General features: G+C 38.9%; 2 protein-coding genes across 5 annotated transcripts in view; one reads left to right on the top strand and one right to left on the bottom strand.

Annotated features, from left to right (window-relative positions):
* Window positions 1–3,206: 3,206 nt before the first annotated feature.
* Window positions 3,207–17,349, bottom strand: socs4 (suppressor of cytokine signaling 4). Its single transcript, XM_077563570.1, has 3 exons — window positions 17,297–17,349; window positions 5,270–5,479; window positions 3,207–4,393 (listed from the first exon to the last, which is right to left on the bottom strand). The coding sequence occupies exon 3, from the start codon at window positions 4,371–4,373 to the stop codon at window positions 3,207–3,209; it is 1,167 nt and encodes a 388-aa protein (XP_077419696.1). The 5' UTR covers window positions 4,374–4,393; window positions 5,270–5,479; window positions 17,297–17,349.
* Window positions 16,937–18,388, top strand: part of LOC144050383 (C-myc promoter-binding protein-like) — a 56,786-nt gene continuing 55,334 nt past the window's right edge. For 3 of the 4 annotated variants that reach the window (XM_077563557.1, XM_077563556.1, XM_077563555.1), the window contains exon 1: window positions 16,938–17,162. The gene's annotated coding sequence lies outside the window, so the exon portion shown is untranslated. Of the gene's footprint in view, window positions 17,163–18,388 lie in introns of all 4 variants that reach the window. The other variant, XM_077563554.1, reaches the window with a different exon arrangement.

The following is an 18,388-nucleotide window of genomic DNA, read 5'->3' as shown; positions in this document are numbered from 1 at the left end:
TCGCGAACGCCAATGTCTTTGTAATTTGAACGGCTGCGTACTTGTTAACTAGTGATAGTGGCCAAATGAAGCTTTTGTGAAGCCCCAAACCACTTGGACGAATTGCTTTGAAATTGGGTTCAGTTGGGTTCAGTTCTTGAAGCTTCGGTGATAGTTCCCTCTTCTGGCAAAAAGCAAGACTGCAGTGGATTTTAAATTTCTAACGGTTGACGTCATGCTGATGACGGCATGTGGGCAACATGATAATGACCCCAAACACACGTTCGAGATAACTTCTGCCTTGCTAAAAATGCTGAGTGTATCGGTGATGGACTGGCCAAGCATGTCTCCAGACCTAAACCCTATTGATCATCTCTGCGGCATCCTCAAACTGAAGGTGAAGAAGCGTAAAGTCTCGAATAACTGCCAGCTTAATCATGTCATCAAGGAGGAGTAGAAAAGGACTCCGGTGGCAACCCATGACGCTCTGGTGAACTCCATGCCCTAGAGATTTAAGGCAGCACTGGAAAGCAATGGTGGCCACACAAAACATTGACACTTTGGGCATTTTTACTTATGGGTGTACTCACTCTTGTTGCCAGGGTTTAGTTATCCATGCATTTTGAGTTATTTTGAGGGACATGCAAGCTGTACACTATCTATTTTTCATTTTGTCAGAGTGTCATTTTTTCATTGTTGTCCCATGAAATATCTGCAGAAATGTGAGCTACTGATGTAAGTATGTATGTATGTATGTACAGTATGAATGAATGAATGATTGAGTTAATGAATTAATTAATGAATGAATATCCAGTACAATATTGACTCTTTCCTGTCCGGAAAAGACAACACGCCATGTGTTGACTCACCACTTACTCACCACTTTGAACTGCACCTCCGGGGAGAATTTGATCTGTTCAACAGGAAGTCCTCAGTTGGCAGACAGCTGGGTGTCTATAAAGTACATCAGTGAAATCTAATAGCATACTGCAACTGACAGAGGACATTTATGCTTTGTGTATATCTGATTGGTGAGTGTTCTATGCAAAACATGGATGATTAACCAGTCCTCAAGTAAATGAAACAATAAGATCTAACTGTTTCACCAATTGGGATATTGGCAACAAAATGGATAATAGCACTGGTTATCGTGATACGGCCTGTTCCGTTCCTGTATGACCGATGTCAGAGTCTTCTTCTGGATAAGCAGAAGAAAATGGATAGAGGAACTGAAGGACATGAGAATTGGGATTCCACACCACTTGGATAGGAAATTATATTTCCCATGTTCTTGTTTCTCTATTTGAGCTACTGAAGCCCTGACATTTAGCAATATATTTTGCACACACAAAAAACAACCAAGGTGGATTGTTTTAGAGCAAAAGCAGAATTTTTCATATCATTATTTGCCTGTCTAGCTCTGACATGCACAGCACTCGCCACATAAACACAAAAGTATAGCTCTGACTTGTAAGTATGATACAGCTTGTATGGTATCACACTTGTATGAGACAGTGCAATTGATACTGTTAGGACATAGCAAAGCTCAGAAACAGTAATACCACAGAACCATTATAAAGTTAATTTATTGTTTTGCATATTAATATGCCGGATACAGTGAAAGATGAGAGGGAATGTGATCACATTGATTCTATTTGGAGATAAATATTTGAAGATTAGATTCATACTGTATCTACTTAGCCACCTACAAGTAAATTAAGTACAAATACTTTTAATTCAACAGGTCCAAACGATTCTGAAACACCCTCCTGCTATTTAAAAAAAAAAGGGGGGTGGGGGAGTGATGAGTCATACTTGTATTACCACCTAGTGGCTGTGGAGGAGAACACATTTACTGTCTTTAACTGTATTTAAGTGTGTATTTGAAAATTGTGGTCTTTGTCTTAAGATAAAGTCAATCAATCAATCAAAAAGAGTCTGAAAGATTAAGGTTTAGGTAGTTCTAATGAAGCACATCAGTTTTGCCCTCCACTTGCTCATGCGGAAGAAATATGCTAAAAAGTCAACAAGGCACATTTTATAACCACAGTTTCCACTCAAAAACCCCAGGAGAGAGATTTGGTTTGGGTTTTGAGAGTAATTAAGACGCAAAAGCGCTTGCGCTGAGTACTACTGTGTAGAAGAGTACCACGTTTAGGCTGATTAATTAATTAACTGAATTAATGGTAATTAACATCAGAATATTGTCTTGAAACTTGTAAGCACCTTTGTCCTCTGACCCACAGCAATACATTGTTATACTGTTAGCCAGAGAGAAACTGCATCTTTCCAGTTGAAACGCACCCTCACAAGATGTCACATGTTGCCACTTGCTTGGAGGGATGGGCATTGTACACAGTTTTGCAAATGAATTGAGCATACATGGAGTTGAAACAGTTGATTGCATATAGGGTTGAGTTGGAATCTTACTGAGGTTGACCAGTCTTGTAACGCATGTGACAGATTAAAAGTATGTCATTACTGTGTTGTAGAATTTGAAGACATTTGATATTTTTAATTTGTGGTTTTACTGTTTTTGAATTTACTTATAGACATATAGATGTGATATAATCATGAGTGTTTAATAGAATACAGTAGAGTAATGATTTTGTGAACTTTAGTTTATCCTCTCACCCTCAAAGCTATTGAAGATAGGAATGTGCATGATGTTATTTAGAGCCTTTTGGCATTGGAGTCTAAAAGTCTGGGGTTAGATCCTAATTGCATTTCTCCCCCAGTCAAGAAGGGGAACTGAATGTAAATGTCTGTTTACTAATAACATTACACCTTTGTTAAACCTGGAGTTGACATGTCTGTATGAAAACATCTGTTTACTAATAACATCACACATTTGGTCACTAGGAGTCGACATGTCTGCCCTTTGTTCCATCAAGAGTCGGGTGGAGGAACCTTTTATCTTTTTTGTATAAATGAGTCGATGTTTTGTAAATCGTCACACTCTTGGGGTCATCACGTTGCATTCAGATGTGGTGTCCTAACGTGTCTTTGGAAGCTTTTAAATAAATCCTTGCAATGAACCTTGTTCATCAGATCTCGGATACAATCATTTTGAACACGCAAAGATTACACTTAAAATAGTAATCAAACAATTCCTTCAAATTTTACTGAGTTGTTTATATTTCAGTCAACTTTCACATTTATTCTAAATTTTGGAAAGAAATGTGTACTTTTACTTTAATGTTTGATATGAATTTTGCTTTGGACAGTTACACAGCACATGCCCCTTGACACTTGATATGATATTGGCAGAGGTAGTTCCTGAGCTGAGGGGGCAGCGGAAGGTTCTCGATCCCCTGGTAGGTGGTGCAGCTGCAGATCACAGCCCTGCACAGGTGCTGCAGGGAAAAGGGAAATGTTCTGGCTAGCGGCTGGGAAAGGAGGGGTTCAAAGAAGAGACAGGTGGCTGGGTCACTATAGTGTCTCAGCAGCCCCGTCACACTGGCATCCCGGTACATGCACGGGTCACGCACATCAAAGCTGAAGCGATTGCCGTTCTGCTCGATGCGTGCGTGCAGAGAACGGCTGTAACGTCGAAAGCTGACAGAGAAAAGGAACTCATCCTGGGCAGAGTCACGCAGAAGGAAGGTTCCTTCTGGCTGGCCCTCCAGGAGTTCTTCAGCCTCGAAGCGGTTCAGCACCCCCCAGTAGCAGGAGCTATTGTTTATCTGCAGGAGATCAGGGACCAGTATGTGGCTAAAGTTGTCCTCTGTTTGTTCGTGTGGACAAATAGATTCCCAGTCCTCTTGAGTGATGCTTCCAGGCTCAGGGGAACAGCAGATATCCTCCCAGGAGAGGGATGTCGGTGGTGGGGAGTTGCATGGAGATGGGTTGTTGGGTTTGAGGTTATCCTCCAGGTCCATGAGGACACTCGGGTGGGTGGCATGATTTTTATAAAGATGCCAACTGCGGGCGAGTTCAGATTTGGGGGAGAACGGGCACTTGTCTTGCATGAGCTCTGAGACGTGAATCTTGCGTTTGGACCAGAATAACACAGAGAAGGGACGTGAGGCTCCCGGTAGATGGTGGTGGTGATGATGATGGTGGGGATTATGCGAGCGCAAGGGTAAACACTGTCCCACAGCATCCTGAAACTTTTGTCGCAGAGAGCGCCTGGACAAGGCCTTTCGGCACACAGCGTCGATGTCTTCCCCAAGACTACTGCAGCTGCACTTTCTCTCTCTGCGTCTCCTTGGACAGGATGTGGACCGTACCCCGAGTTCCTCTGACCCCTCCGTCTCGACCCCTCCAGGACTGGAACCCTTGCGAGAGTTCCTCGAGCGCTTCTTTCCTCGCCAAACATAACTGTCGGCACTCCAACTGCGAATGCCACATTTGGGACGTGTGTCTGAGCATCGGGGCTTCTTCTCAGACATGGCTGCTCCTTCTTCTGTCACTGTCAGATAATAAAAATAAAAAAAACATCTAAGCAACAACAATAATCTATACAAAAATAGAAACAATTAAATCAACACTCCATTTGAGTTTCTTTATATACATTTAAATTGCTTACATTAGAAATAAAGGGCAGTTAGGTTAAATCCTATTCATCCTCAAGTATTTTTAAACTTTCAACTCATTACCATTTCAGTCTAACTTTAAAAAAAAATGCATATGTATTGCCAAAACATTGATGTACAGTATAATGCTAATTGACACATCTGTCCATTTTTTATACATCCATGAGCTATCCCTAATGACTTTGGGTGTAGGACACAGGGTACATCCTGGACTGGTTGCCAATAAATCACAGGGCAGCTGATTGATAAAGCAGAGTTTTCACAATTAAATTGCCACAGTAACTAAAAATTGCACACGTGACTTCTAAATGAGCAATAAAACAGCTAATTATTATTTCATGAAACAAAATTTGCGACAGCCCTAGGAATCCTTCATACTCTGACCCTAAATCTTTGAAAGGCTGGTCTCAAGGATAGCAATCTTGACGGACAGATTATTAACAAAAAAAGTACAGCACAAGTCTTGCAATGTGCAGCAGGTCACTCTCTTAGTTATACAATTACATTAAAAGTGTTTAAGCTTTGGATCAACTTCTGAGTGTCAAAATTCACTTTCTATTTGGCACTCAAATCAAATCTAGCAATGCTGACAGAAAAAAACATCTATTATCTGATACAATATAGTGCTTGCTTTTTAATATTTTTTGTTTATTAAAAGCTTCATAAGGATGCATGTAATGTTCTTTGGTTGAGCATCAACAGTTAAAGTCTTGTTTTAAATGATAAAAATGGTTTCAAAATAATGAACTTACCTTATAAACAGTGTCCCAAACACAGCTCTGCATCCATGTTAGTTGCCTACACATTAACGTGAATGTGTGACCAGCTTGCAACCTCTCCGCTTCTGACAGATGGCAGATTGTTGTACGTCCTATAACATCTTTGTGTCAAATCCCACAGGGGGCAGCAGTTTCCTCCTCTCCTCTGTGGTGTCTGAAGTAAAGAGGTGGAGTTGTGTCACGCTGGAGGAGAGATAAGTGGGGTAGTAGAAGGTGAAATCAGGTTGATAGTAGTTATTGTATGTCTTCTATTTGGCAATTATACACAAAAAGCAGATGTAGAGGATATTCAAGTGTTCAATTTGATAATTATATATATATAGATGGATAGATAGATAGATAGATAGATAGATAGATAGATAGATAGATAGATAGATAGATAGATAGATAGATAGATAGACAGATAGATAGATAGATAGATAGATAGATAAATAGATAGATAGATAGATAGATAGATAGATAGATAGATAGATAGATAGATAGATAGATAGATAGATAGATAGATAGATAGATAGATAGATAGATAGATAGATAGATAGATAGATAGATAGATAGATAGATAGTCTCTCTGCCAACTATAGGTTATTAATCCGATTTACCAGCAGCCTGTTTGGACTTATTACCTGCTGAGGAGTTCAATCAATTATTTAGTTCAATAGAGGAAACAACAAAGCATCTAAAAGGCTTCACTTATTGATTAACTGATCTTTGCCTTTCTCTGTTAAAACTTCCAGCAAGTGCTGCTGACAGAACACGTGTCATTTAGGCTGTCTGGCAGAGCTGCATGCGCTGGATGACTCTTAGTTAAATGGAAATAAATAAACGAAATATATCACAAAGTGACACAAAATATTACTCCAAGACAAGTGGTTTTGTGTTTTTGTGCATGTGATGTGCGTGTGTTTTCCATGACCTTTAGAAGACCGTCATCAATAAATCTATATAAAGCCTGATATATCTGGTAATGTAGTGACACTCAACTTCCTCTTAACTAAATATTTAATGCTCTTTGCATTATTGCAGTGGCCTGATGGATGACAATTGTGTATGTCCTTGAAATCAACCTAATCAATTCCATATGACACCTTGAGGAACTGGATTACACCAGGTCAGTTATTAGTTAGTACATGTGAAGTCAAGTCTGACTCATTCCTTAAATAAATATAATAAATATCCTCTCATCATTCGCATCATCGCATGTTCGGAGTTTGCCATTTTTGTGTGTGTTGCCAGTCAGATAATACAATTCAACCATTGACATGCATTGAGGTTCATGATTGGAGATGCGCTTACTCCTCTGGAGTCAGATATAAAAATATGAACCCCAAAGCAAATGGAAGCTTGGCCTATAAGCTTCAATGGAGCTCCGCACTGCCACCTACTGGCAGCAGCAAGTTATTTTCTTGGCTCCATCGAGCACTTTCTGGCCAATCAGAAAGATTAGATATGTCACACATATTCATTAAATACATTAGACAGACTGTTGAACGTCAGCATGTGCAGTACGTGTGATTAAACATGCATATTGGCGAATTAAAGAGAAACTGCGATGTCTCTTAAAGCCATAGAAAGATAATATTGGCTCTCAAACCTATAACAAACGAGGACTGCAAATTATTGCTGTATTTATTTTAATTTAGCATCCTGAAAATGATTCTAGCATGAGTTGTATTGTGCACATGTTCATTTTGAAGATTTTGATAGATTCACCTCAAATGTACAATCAGGCTCTGAAAACACATTTAATTATATAAGGGCACGCATCAACAGCATGTTTCTGCAATTAATGTGTTTGTAGATCCTTGAGGCACGAAGAGTGTTGTGATTCTTTACTTCTTGCCCATGTATTTGACCAGGATGCAAATTAGGCTATTTTAATGATGAAACAGTTGAAATTGTTGGACTGAAAAATAAAATTAATAAAAAAACACGGACCAGCGACACGGCTCAGCCTACCCTGCTTGCCCTGACCGCGTGTCCCTGAATCCAACCTTGAGAACAAAACTCCAAATTGCGCAGTACAGAGACAAATGGACACAGACTCTCCCGCTCACAAAGTGATTTTGATAAGTGTCTGAAGGGCATAGAGCAAAGTTTGGTCCAAGAAGAGTATTCAGCAGTTGGTGAAATCCAGTTGGCCCATTAACCTGCTACAAGCAGGACTCGGCCGGGGGCTTGTATTAATCCACGTTACAGAGGCATCGATCCCATGAGCAGCATGGACAACAGGAGCTTTCGTGAATAATTGATGCAAGACAGACTGCTCTGCTTAGATTTTTACATGAACTCTATAACAGATTACATTGATATTTATGGGGTTGGACGAGTGAAAGTGTACATTATGGCAGCTTGTTTTCATCTAATGCAAAACGACAAATATTTTCCATGCTGGAGAGGATGTACATCAATTAGTGCAGACTGTTAATGAGGGATTGTCAAAGCCACAAATTTGGTTCAATGCAAATTTATTGTTACTGAACCCCAATAAAACCAAATACATGTTGTTTGGGGGAAAAAGGCTGCAAACAAACAGGTAAACAAGGTAAATATCCAACGGATCAGGGAGCATAAGGTGCTATGGGGTAATTATTGACGACATATTAAACTGGAAGCCTCATGTAAGACAACTGCATAACATACTAGTCAGAAGTGTGTCAATCCTATGGAGAGCGCAAAAAAAAAGAAGCTAAATCAGAAGGCACTTTACATAATTACTGTGCATTAATCCTGCTATATCTGTCCTACTGCACAGAGATATGGGGTGAGTCTTAATAAAAGCGGTATATAGCATCTGTTGTTACTTCAGGGAAAAAAGCCGTAAGAATTATTCACAATGCCCACTACAGAGCTCACACACATCAGTTATTTATCAAATCTAAATTACAAAAATGACATGATTTAATTAACTATCGGATCATTCAGCTAATGTACAATTCCCTACCACAAAATCTAGAGGTACACTTCCAGACAAGAGAATCAAAATATGAGAGAAAGAACACAGCATTCGTGCAGAAGAAAAACAAGAACTACACAAAATTAATTTTCTATTTCCTTTACTGGTGTAACTGTGTTACATCACGGCAAGCATCCTGCAAATCAACATGGAATTGGTAAATTGGTCCCTAAATGCTATTGTTGGTCGTGGTGAGCGTTCATGTCCGGACAGATCTTTTATGTCAGGGTACATGCTTGACAGCTGGGAGGTATGGAGAGCCTTGTGTCTGTCCCCCCTGGATGTGGAAGATGTTGAGGTTGTGTACCTTTTCGTTGGCATGGCAGTCGTGATGCTTGTGCTGGGGTATGCTGAAAAACGTGACGGCTGAGCTGATCAGACTAGGAGAGGTGTGCACCAACGCTGTGGACGCAGTGGTCAGAATGCAAGCCGACCTATCCATGATCTGTGAGGCCATGTCACGGGGGAAAGATGACCTAGCGCACCCCACCCATCATTAAGTCAGGTGTTACTCTAGCGAGCGTCCAGCTACCCCAGGTATGGAAAATAGATCGAATGTACTCTGAGAGGGGCAATAATGCACAGATAAAATGTTCAATTAATGTTATGTTGCCAGATACATTGAATATGATTGTTTACAACAAACACAAACTCTTACTGCAGGATTTGTACAGCTCAGATTTGACACCAAATGCCCTCTACCGTTATGTATCTTCCTGCTTGAAGTATGTTCTCTGAGCACATATATTTTCACCAAGATGTATAGTGCACATGTATTTGTGTGTGTATATAGTGTGTGTGTGTGTGTGTGTGTGTATATATATATATATATATATATATATATATATATAATATCTCCATTTATTTCACTTGACACAACATCTGGATGTCATTAATTGTTTTTGGTGATTTCCTCCCTTTGACTGTCTCCTCAATTTCTTTACTTTTAAGTGAGGTCATCAGATTTTTGCCAATCTCATAGTTGCAGCTCTGTTTTAACGTGTGCTTTTTTTTTCCTGGGGAAAAAAATCACACTATTTCTTCCAATCAACCTGTATGTGTGCGTTTTGTTTTTGCTACATGATGCGGCCCATATACAGGGTTTTTACTGTGATTGTGGGGACATTTTGGTAGGCCCCTAAGTTCAGACCTCTTTCTGAAGATCAAGAATTGGTTAGGTTTGAATTGGATTTTGTTTGGGTTTAGGGTTAGGGAATAAATTGTGATGGGTTAGGGTAAGGGGCTAGGAAATGCATTTTCAATGAGCTGTCCCCAATAAGATACAAAGACAAACGTGTGTGTGCATACATGTGTGCGTGTATCCGCTGAGAAGCAGAATTATAATGCGAATTGCGGAGATGGTAAATTGAATCAGTATGGAGTCTGGCTCCACGGGTCTCGTTTGTTTCCATTGATCTTATCCAAAGACTCCTCTGAAAAAACAGCAATTGCACCTCTCACTGTCAGGCAACGGCTCACATTACATGCACCAAGAGAATTATTCCACCCTTATTCATCAGTGTAGAAACTTGAGAAGTGGGAAATATGACTTACAAAAAAACCTAGATCTTTTTAGTATTTTCCTAATAAAAATAAATTCATGTTGTTTTGTAGCGCCTCAAGACACAAGTTTGTTTATGGTTTGTTTGTTTTTTGTTAAATCTTTGTGGTAGCTGATTCGAATGTGGCTTCTGGCTGGTTTTCAATTAAATTATACTTTTTTTTAAAGGGCTGACTCTGGTTTGAATGTGATTGCTCCATTATCTTATCACTGCTTGATATTATTTAATCTGATAAACCAAATACTCATATTAAAGTCAAGTACAGTACTGTATAAGGCAACGGTGGCATGATGAAATTAAATGAATGAGTCTGTTTTTTGTGGATTCATCCTACAAATCGTACAAAAAACATACTTTCTAGGAACTGACTCACATAATCATATTAGTCGTTGTAAAATACCCAGATAACGTGTTGTTTCCAATAAAATGCATAGAAAGCTGTCTTTTAGGTTTCAAGGTAGCGTTGATGTCGACCAAGATACATGATAAGTGACTTTTATGAAAGTAATAGGATTTCAGTAGTTGCTGCTGTTTAATATATATTTCAGTTAAAAAAAAAACAGTTGACAGATTTAAGTAGGCATGGTCAAAAGAGACCTTGTTCAGAACGAGCAGGGGTGACAGTAGGGGGCATGGACAACATCATGTGGGACTTCCTCTGCATTCGGTAAGCTTTCTACAATATGCCTCAGCCTAAAACCGCATGTCTGGCGTAGGAGCGAAAGGGTCCCAATGAACATCTCCTCAGAAGATGCCCGAAGGTCTTCAGAAAATCCCGTCCATCCGCTCCAGCAAACATCACCTTACCCAAAATAACTTTACTTCTGTAAATGTGAGGTACAATCCATGGTCCACAACAAAAACCAGGATGGATCTTGTCTCCACTTTGAGTGAGATTTTCATGTTAAATCTGCTGTGAAAAATATGCCAAACAGTGTAAACAGGAAAAGATTTAATCACATTTAAAATGAAAAATCATCATCTTAAGTTTCTTTTTTTTTTAAGGAATTTGCAACATCAGTATTTTGTCTTCATAGCAGGATGCAAACGAGTGCAACAGAAACAGTTGGACGTGTGATATCTGAACAATTATGATAAAATCACTAAGTGTTTATATTTATTGAGCTATCTAAAGGTGAGGCTATTTAAATGTTATTCCAAAAATATTTTTAGTTTGGGGTTATATGTGTCATCATCAAACATTGCTCAGCACACCCAAAGGATGTTATGATTCATTATGGGATCCCAGATATTTGTGTGTTGCCCCAAGATGGATGGATGGATGATATTCACGCAAGTTATATGAGTGCAGTAAGTTAGCAGGTTTGTTATTTTGCCAAAACGATATCATTTGCTATGACGTCTGCCAGCTAAAAACAGAGCCACACTGTTTTTGTTTGTGGCTAGAGTTACAGTACATATCACAATCCTTGCCTGATATGTTCTCTGTAAAGAACCCTAATCCCATCACTTGACATAACTGGACCTGCTTTTTTTTTTCATTTTTTAGGATAGAATCTAGTTTTGAAAATAAGTCAAGGTAGGTAACATTATAGCTAGCTTTGATGGGCCACATAAAATGATACAGCAAGCTGACCTGTTCTGGAGGCCTTGAATTTGACATATGTGTCTTAGAGGATAAATTTTCTGAAAATCAAAAAGATGACATGAGGTTTTAGGAGATACTTTTAAAATTGCTGCTAACTCTTTCCTCATGCGAATTACATTTAAATGCATTCGATCCCAAGGCATTAAACATTTTGCATCTTTCCTTTACACATTTAACAGCAATTATATTTTTTAGGGATGCTCATTACCATTGTTTTTCAGACCGATACCAGTATGAATATTCAGCAATTGAGTAGATAGTATCGATGCCACAATACTTTTGATAAATAAAATCTCCCCCCAAAAAAACAATGACATAATTTTAAAGAAAGACCTATAAATCTCAATATAGCATTTTACCTTATAATTGCATGGAATTATAAGACATTTTCTATTCTTCTTATTTCTAGTTCCTGACTGTAAAACGACCACAAGAAGGTAGCCATGTCGCAAATACCAACACCCTGAAATGGCCAGGCTTTGGCCGGATACCTATACCAGGTATCGGTAAATTGGTAAATGATCTTTCACTTGTACAGTATAGCGTTTTCCCACCTGTTAAGGGCCACAAAGCGCTTAATCTACTGATGGTGCAGCATCAGGAGAAATTAGAGGTTTAGTATACTGCTCAAGGACACTTCAACATGGTCACAACGGCAGTTCAGGGTGTTCCCCGCCTACTGCCCAAAGACAGTTGGGATAGGCTCCAGCAGGCCCCCGACCCTAGTGAGGCTAAATGGTTCGGATAATGGATGGATGGATTCTAAATTGTATAATTCATAAAAACTAGCATTAAGGTGTGGTTGGCACAAAGGCAGACGTAGGAAATTACCAGTATTTTCGTTTGCTAGGGTTAGTTCAGAGTTTAAGTAATAAAGATAAAGTAAAGTTTGAGTAGTTCAAAGCTGAAGTTTCTGTTCAATAATGTATAAAATAAATAAAGAGTTAGATAATAAACCGCTATGGACATGTGAGCTTCTTTATTGACGTTTGCGGTATTTATTTATGTCTCCATCTTTTCTGCTGCCCGTAAGTATCCAGAGCAGTCTTTCCCCTCTGTCACACTAAAGACTGTAACTCAAGCCTTGGCTGGTCAGTCAAATGGACACCCATACAGCATACTCCATACTCCCCTAGATATAGAGAATACATCAGTGACTGATAGGTCGAGGTCTAGTGATATGTTTCAATCTATCTTGTGGGACCTTTTTGGCCGTCAAAATAGCTGATGATGTACTGTTATGTTATTCCAGCAGTTTTAGTACATTAACTAGTTAACAAGAATGTAACCATACCGTTTACTGTATGCATACATACTGTTTTTTTTTTTAATGCATAGGTCTATTTAATTTAATAAACAAAGACAATTACAAATACTGTATGGATACTGTACGTATACATTGCTGAATATATAACACATTCACACAGACTTTCAGCTTTAGGTATTTACATACAAATCCTGTGAATGATGTAACAACAACTGATTATTCAATAGATGTGGCTCCCACTTTTTATGGGACAAAGTAAACAATGATAACCAAACATTCACTTTTTAATACTTGGTTGCAAATTCCCTTGGAGTCAATTAGAGCCTGAAGTCAGGAGCACCACGATGGACAATAGATTTAATCCTTGGAGATGCTCTGCCACACCTCTACTGCAACTGTTCTTAGGGGATTTTCCCTTCTGCTTTGCTCTCACCAAGTGAAATGCATGTTCAGTTAGGTTCAGGTCAGGTGATAGACTTGACCATTGCACAATTCAATTTATTTGTGTTAAATAACTCTTTGGTAACGTTCGTATTCTATGCTATTAGTCTGGCCAGCCTGGGGCCAATGTTAATATCAATCGCTGCATTCTGGTAAACAGCCACAGTTCTAGCCAGCAACATTAGACAGCGTAAAGATGAATACACTTGAGCCCGTCAAAGATGCAGTAATCAATAATCATGTAGCCATGGAATTCATTCATAAGCATTGCTGTGACCGACCCTTTCATGGTTCTTTTAAGTACCTTTTGGTGAATCAATACAGTACAATACAGCCTCTGTTTGCTTTACAATGTTGCAAATCTCAAGATTTATTTATGAGCGCTTGATTTATCATTTTTATATTTGGGTGGTTCTCCGAAAACACAGTCCAGGAGTGTGACATGTTGTCATAGGTTCAAAGATCATTTGGACACCACAAATTATTAGCTGTTGCTTCACAATATACGAAATGCCTCCAGCAGTCAAGCGTACCCCCCCCAAAAAGTAAATAGCATGGGCGGGAAAAAAAGGGACACCATGCTCGACGTGTAAACTACTCAGTCGTCGCTGAATAAATAAAAGTGTTTTTTAAACATGTCAACGCTGGTTGTACTTTCCAAAGTAGTTCCAATGGAAGTACAGTGTTAAATACAGTTGTGAATCATCAGTGCTACCTCGTGGACTCAATATGTAACAACTGAAATGACATTTTTTCTGCCGGCCTTTTGTCACATACGGACAGCGTGGAAATCGATTAAACAGCATTGTGTTGTATTTACATCCTGCCAATTTATTGGTTACAACTGTCAAATAAATACCAAATAAATATGGTATTCTGGTTAATATTAATTTAATCATAATATTAGTGGAATATGAGTTAAACACTAAAATCCAAAATCATGTCATCATCAGTCGACAACAAGTGGCAAAATGGCCGCCGTCTTAGATGGATAAAAACGACTGGCTTTTGCTTCGTAAGTCATATTCCACAAATGTAATATTAATCAGAATGTCATGTTTAAACTAGTGAGGTCACATATAATATATTATTGTCAAGAAATGCATAACGTTGACGTCCACTAAAAGGATATAAAGAACTCTTAAAGAGACATTGTGTGTAGATTTTTTTGCCATTTAGTGGTGAATGCAACAAACTAATATTGACGCGTGTACATTTTGAAGAATGCGCACTACGGTGCCTCAGTCAGACCACACTTTGCAAGCCTACCACCAATTACTACGTTTGTGAAGTTCTTTTCCTTCGCGTATCCGTTGCAGAAAGATGGAGGTAAAGCCTCCTGTAAGGTGTGGCACAACCTATATAATATAATTAGCGATTACTAGACCAACAATTATATAAAAACATGTACATTGATGTGATAGAACATATTTTTGGGATATTAATAGTGGGTTAAAAAAATAAGTAAAAAGACCATTTAAAAATCAAAAAATTCCACACGTTACACCCCTAAAATGACATGCTGGCATTCCACAAACAAGAAATACTGTAGTCGGGAGGACTTTTTTTCGGACTCAAAATATTCACACACAAACAACAGAACAAATCTCATTAAAGTTGTTTATTTTTATCTCTGTATGATATATACAATATTGTAAACAGTCTAATCCGGTGATTAATCTTTTTGAGAACCACCCTTTTATGAATGTTGTACAATATGGGTCACGTCCCAAGTATTCATGACTTTAATGCAACGTCAGTTGTGCCGTGCATGAAAGAGTTAATCTATTCACTGACATACAATCCCTGATAGCCTTTCAGTCTCCCAGTACAGTAATTTATTGGTCTGATCACATCCTGTGTTTTTCCTGACCTCTAATGCACGCAGAGAATACTAAAGAGTGGGGGGTGGGGAGGATGGGGTGTCTGTTGATTTTGTATTTCTCCAGCCAAGCCGTGTAAACATTTGTGACGCCCAGCCAAAAAATCAATAGTTGAGAGGAGAAAATTCCAGTAACTCTACGTGTGCACTCAATAGGCTACTTCCGTAAGTCGAATGATAGAACACTTTTGGGGGGTTTACAACACTTCACTTCTCTATATTTTGTAATTTTGACAATGCTTTCATAGAGTAGGTACGTTAAGATAGATGTTCTGACGGGGTCACAGCATTGCCTCCAAGACACTAGACAGAGCATATTGTGCAAAGAAACTGCAACCATAAATAAGAATGCCTATGAGGAAAGGCTACAAGCCTTTAGTCACTAAAATCATTACCAATACCTCAGGTAAATTTCTGTTATCTTCATGCCATGATCAGTGAAGATGTATTGTCACAGGAAAAAGATTAGCTACTCCCCCTCAAGATACAATTGAGCCCTTGAACTGAGGCGATCAATTTATATCAATTTACTCGGTATATTATCTTGATACCTCCTTACTATCACATTTTCTCTGTAATGCTTGTGTGTATTATCATCAACCACTTAATAATTCATCTTTTCATGCTAATTTACTGAGTGACCATAATCATAACCATAACAATAGGTATACTTGCATATGCACTAATATAAGAACTGCATTGGAAATTCAGCCTGAACAAAAATAATTAACACTGAATAACTCGATTAATATTGTAATACTGTGCACACTGCAGCATATAGGGTGGTGTCTCAATTTGAGCATTTTATGAGTGATACATGCCCTGCTCAATGATGAATGAAAAGTAGAGCACATTATGTCCCACACATAAATAACCATTCAGTAAGTCTTTACAATTTGCGGTTGACTGTTGTTACCCGGCCTGTCTGTGTACAGTACTTTTTCCCCCCAGTAATCATTTTGCCTTTAATTTGTTAGGTTTCGATATGGAGAATTTGTGTTTGACCACTGCAACCAGAAGATGGCGCCAATGAAACATTATAATACAAACGTTTAGGTAGCGAAATCTTTATGAAGAAGAAGAAGGAACGAAATAACACGCTGCCGCTGGTATGAATTGAAAACCTGATAACAAAAAAATATTATTATTTTTAAACACTTCTATACTGTACTGAGTAATTACATGTGTATACACTTTAAAACAGAACACATTTGAATGAGTTTCTATGGAGCCTCTAAAATGAATTGGGACAAGAAAGTTTCTCTTGAACGTTTCTCTTACATGCAGGGAGACCTTATAATTTCGGTTTACATTTATTTTTGAATAAAAAAGACAGTGCAGGTACTAGTTTTGTTATATTACACGAGGTTTTCCTCGTCCAACACAGCTGATTCAATGATCAGCTCATCAGCAAGCTCTGCAGGAGCCTGGTAATGATCCTGATCACTGAATCTATCTATCTATCTATCTATCTATCTATCTATCTATCTATCTATCTATCTATCTATCTATCTATCTATCTATCTATCTATCTATCTATCTATCTATCTATCTATCTATCTATCTATCTATCCATCCATCCATCCATCCTCATAAGTTTACCCATTAGGAAGTTGAAAAAGTAACGAACCGATTTTGACAAACTAAGAAACTGTTTACAAATGTATGGAGAAAAGAAGTAAGAAAAACAAAGTCACAGTACTAAGATCTACATATGTGCTCCTACTGTGAAAAATGTCAACATGAAGGATTTCTTTCACGTGCGTTTTGTTTGCCATTCACTTGCATACGAATGAGACCATTTTTGGATTTATAAAACTGACAATAATTTACAAATTGAATGTTGACGGAATAAGGTCATTGCAGGTGCGTATACGTGCGCGTGTGTGCCGCCAGCGTGTACGTGCGCGCACACGCGCCGGGTAGCGGATTCTTCCCATCACAACCAAAATGGCGGCTAAGCGGACAGCCGGCCCGGCTCAGCGCGGTGACTGACAGGCGAGTGGAGACGTTTCGCCTGGCGGATTAAACAGACACATTTTGGGACGACTATACATACGAAATGATGGCTGCAACATAAATGTAGTGGCGCCGGTAGATGACACCCGACGAAGCTGCGCCTGTAGGACTAAAAATAACGTTTCCAACTGGGGTAAGTAGGGAATGATGAACCTAGTAAGTGCAGCTGCTGCTCGTTTTCTTCAACAGAATTGCTCTGAAGCGAACGAGCGAGCCTTCGCTTAAGTTATCACCATCTTTGCCCTCTCCTGTTCGCCTGTCACTTACTCAAGGCTGAATGTTGTCCTCCGGATGTAACGTGCGTCGTGCTCAACTCGCTAGCTAGTGCCACAGGTTGTTGCAACCCACGCCAAATGTCGAATGCCTCAATCACCTGGGCTAGTAGCGGTGAATTTAAGTCACGTTGCTGTCAACCCAAATGGCCCCATCGCTGATATGTGTTACCTACTGTATTTTTAACACTCTAGCACGCTGTGGTATATAAATACATAAAAACACTGTGTAAACCTGATTGCTTCATGTGGTTGTTTTAGGGTGATGATCCGTCTCTTGTTCTAATAAATCTGTGAGCAAGGAGCTTCTCAGTCCTGTGCTGTAATTTATGGTTCCCTGTGGGACTAATATAGCGTGTACGGGTGTTGAAATTTGTTTTTGTTTTACCACATTTGATATATTCTACATTATAGCGACTTGGCTGCAGTTGATGAATACTGTAGTTGTCAAAATATCCCTGAGCACGACTGAACCAAAAAGTTGCTCCAGATGCACTGTCATCAATATGTGAAAGACATGTTCACTTTTTTTTTTTGGCCGCAAGGAATATGACAGCTGTAAAGTTCTCACTTAGAATGTGAAAAGGCACCTTGCAACCTGGGTCTGACCAAAACAATTTTTTTTTTTAAATGGTAAAGTGGGAATCCGTTACTGTGATCATATTCAACACCTTTTCACTTCTGGTCACTGATGAGAGTGTTCCTTTGAAATGTTGTCTTCCTGTCTATTATAGTGTCTGTATAGTAATTCAGACCAAATAATTACAGCTCATAATGCTCCAGGGCGAATCTTTCAGTCAGTGAAGAAGCTCAAGTATAGGATCAAGATGGCTAGAATTTTCTCAAGTTAAATATCACTTTGTCGTGTTTGATCCATAGCAAGCAGCTAGCAGATAGCCAACATTTGGTTATACGTTTAAACGGTCTAGCCAGCCTAAGTATTGACACCATTTTAAGAACCTACTGTTATTAGAACTTATTACCAATAATGTTATTTACTCATAGCAGGTACTGAACCAGAGCCAAGCCAAGCCCTTACCCACTTAACAAGTGCCTTCCCAAAAATAGCTGCAATGTATTACGCATG

The sequence above is a fragment of the Vanacampus margaritifer genome, chromosome 4 (assembly GCF_051991255.1).
Source record: "Vanacampus margaritifer isolate UIUO_Vmar chromosome 4, RoL_Vmar_1.0, whole genome shotgun sequence".
NCBI classification, from domain to species: Eukaryota; Metazoa; Chordata; class Actinopteri; order Syngnathiformes; family Syngnathidae; genus Vanacampus; species Vanacampus margaritifer.
Note: the sequence above shows the minus strand (reverse complement) of the source record. Positions and strands in the feature narration are given on the sequence as shown.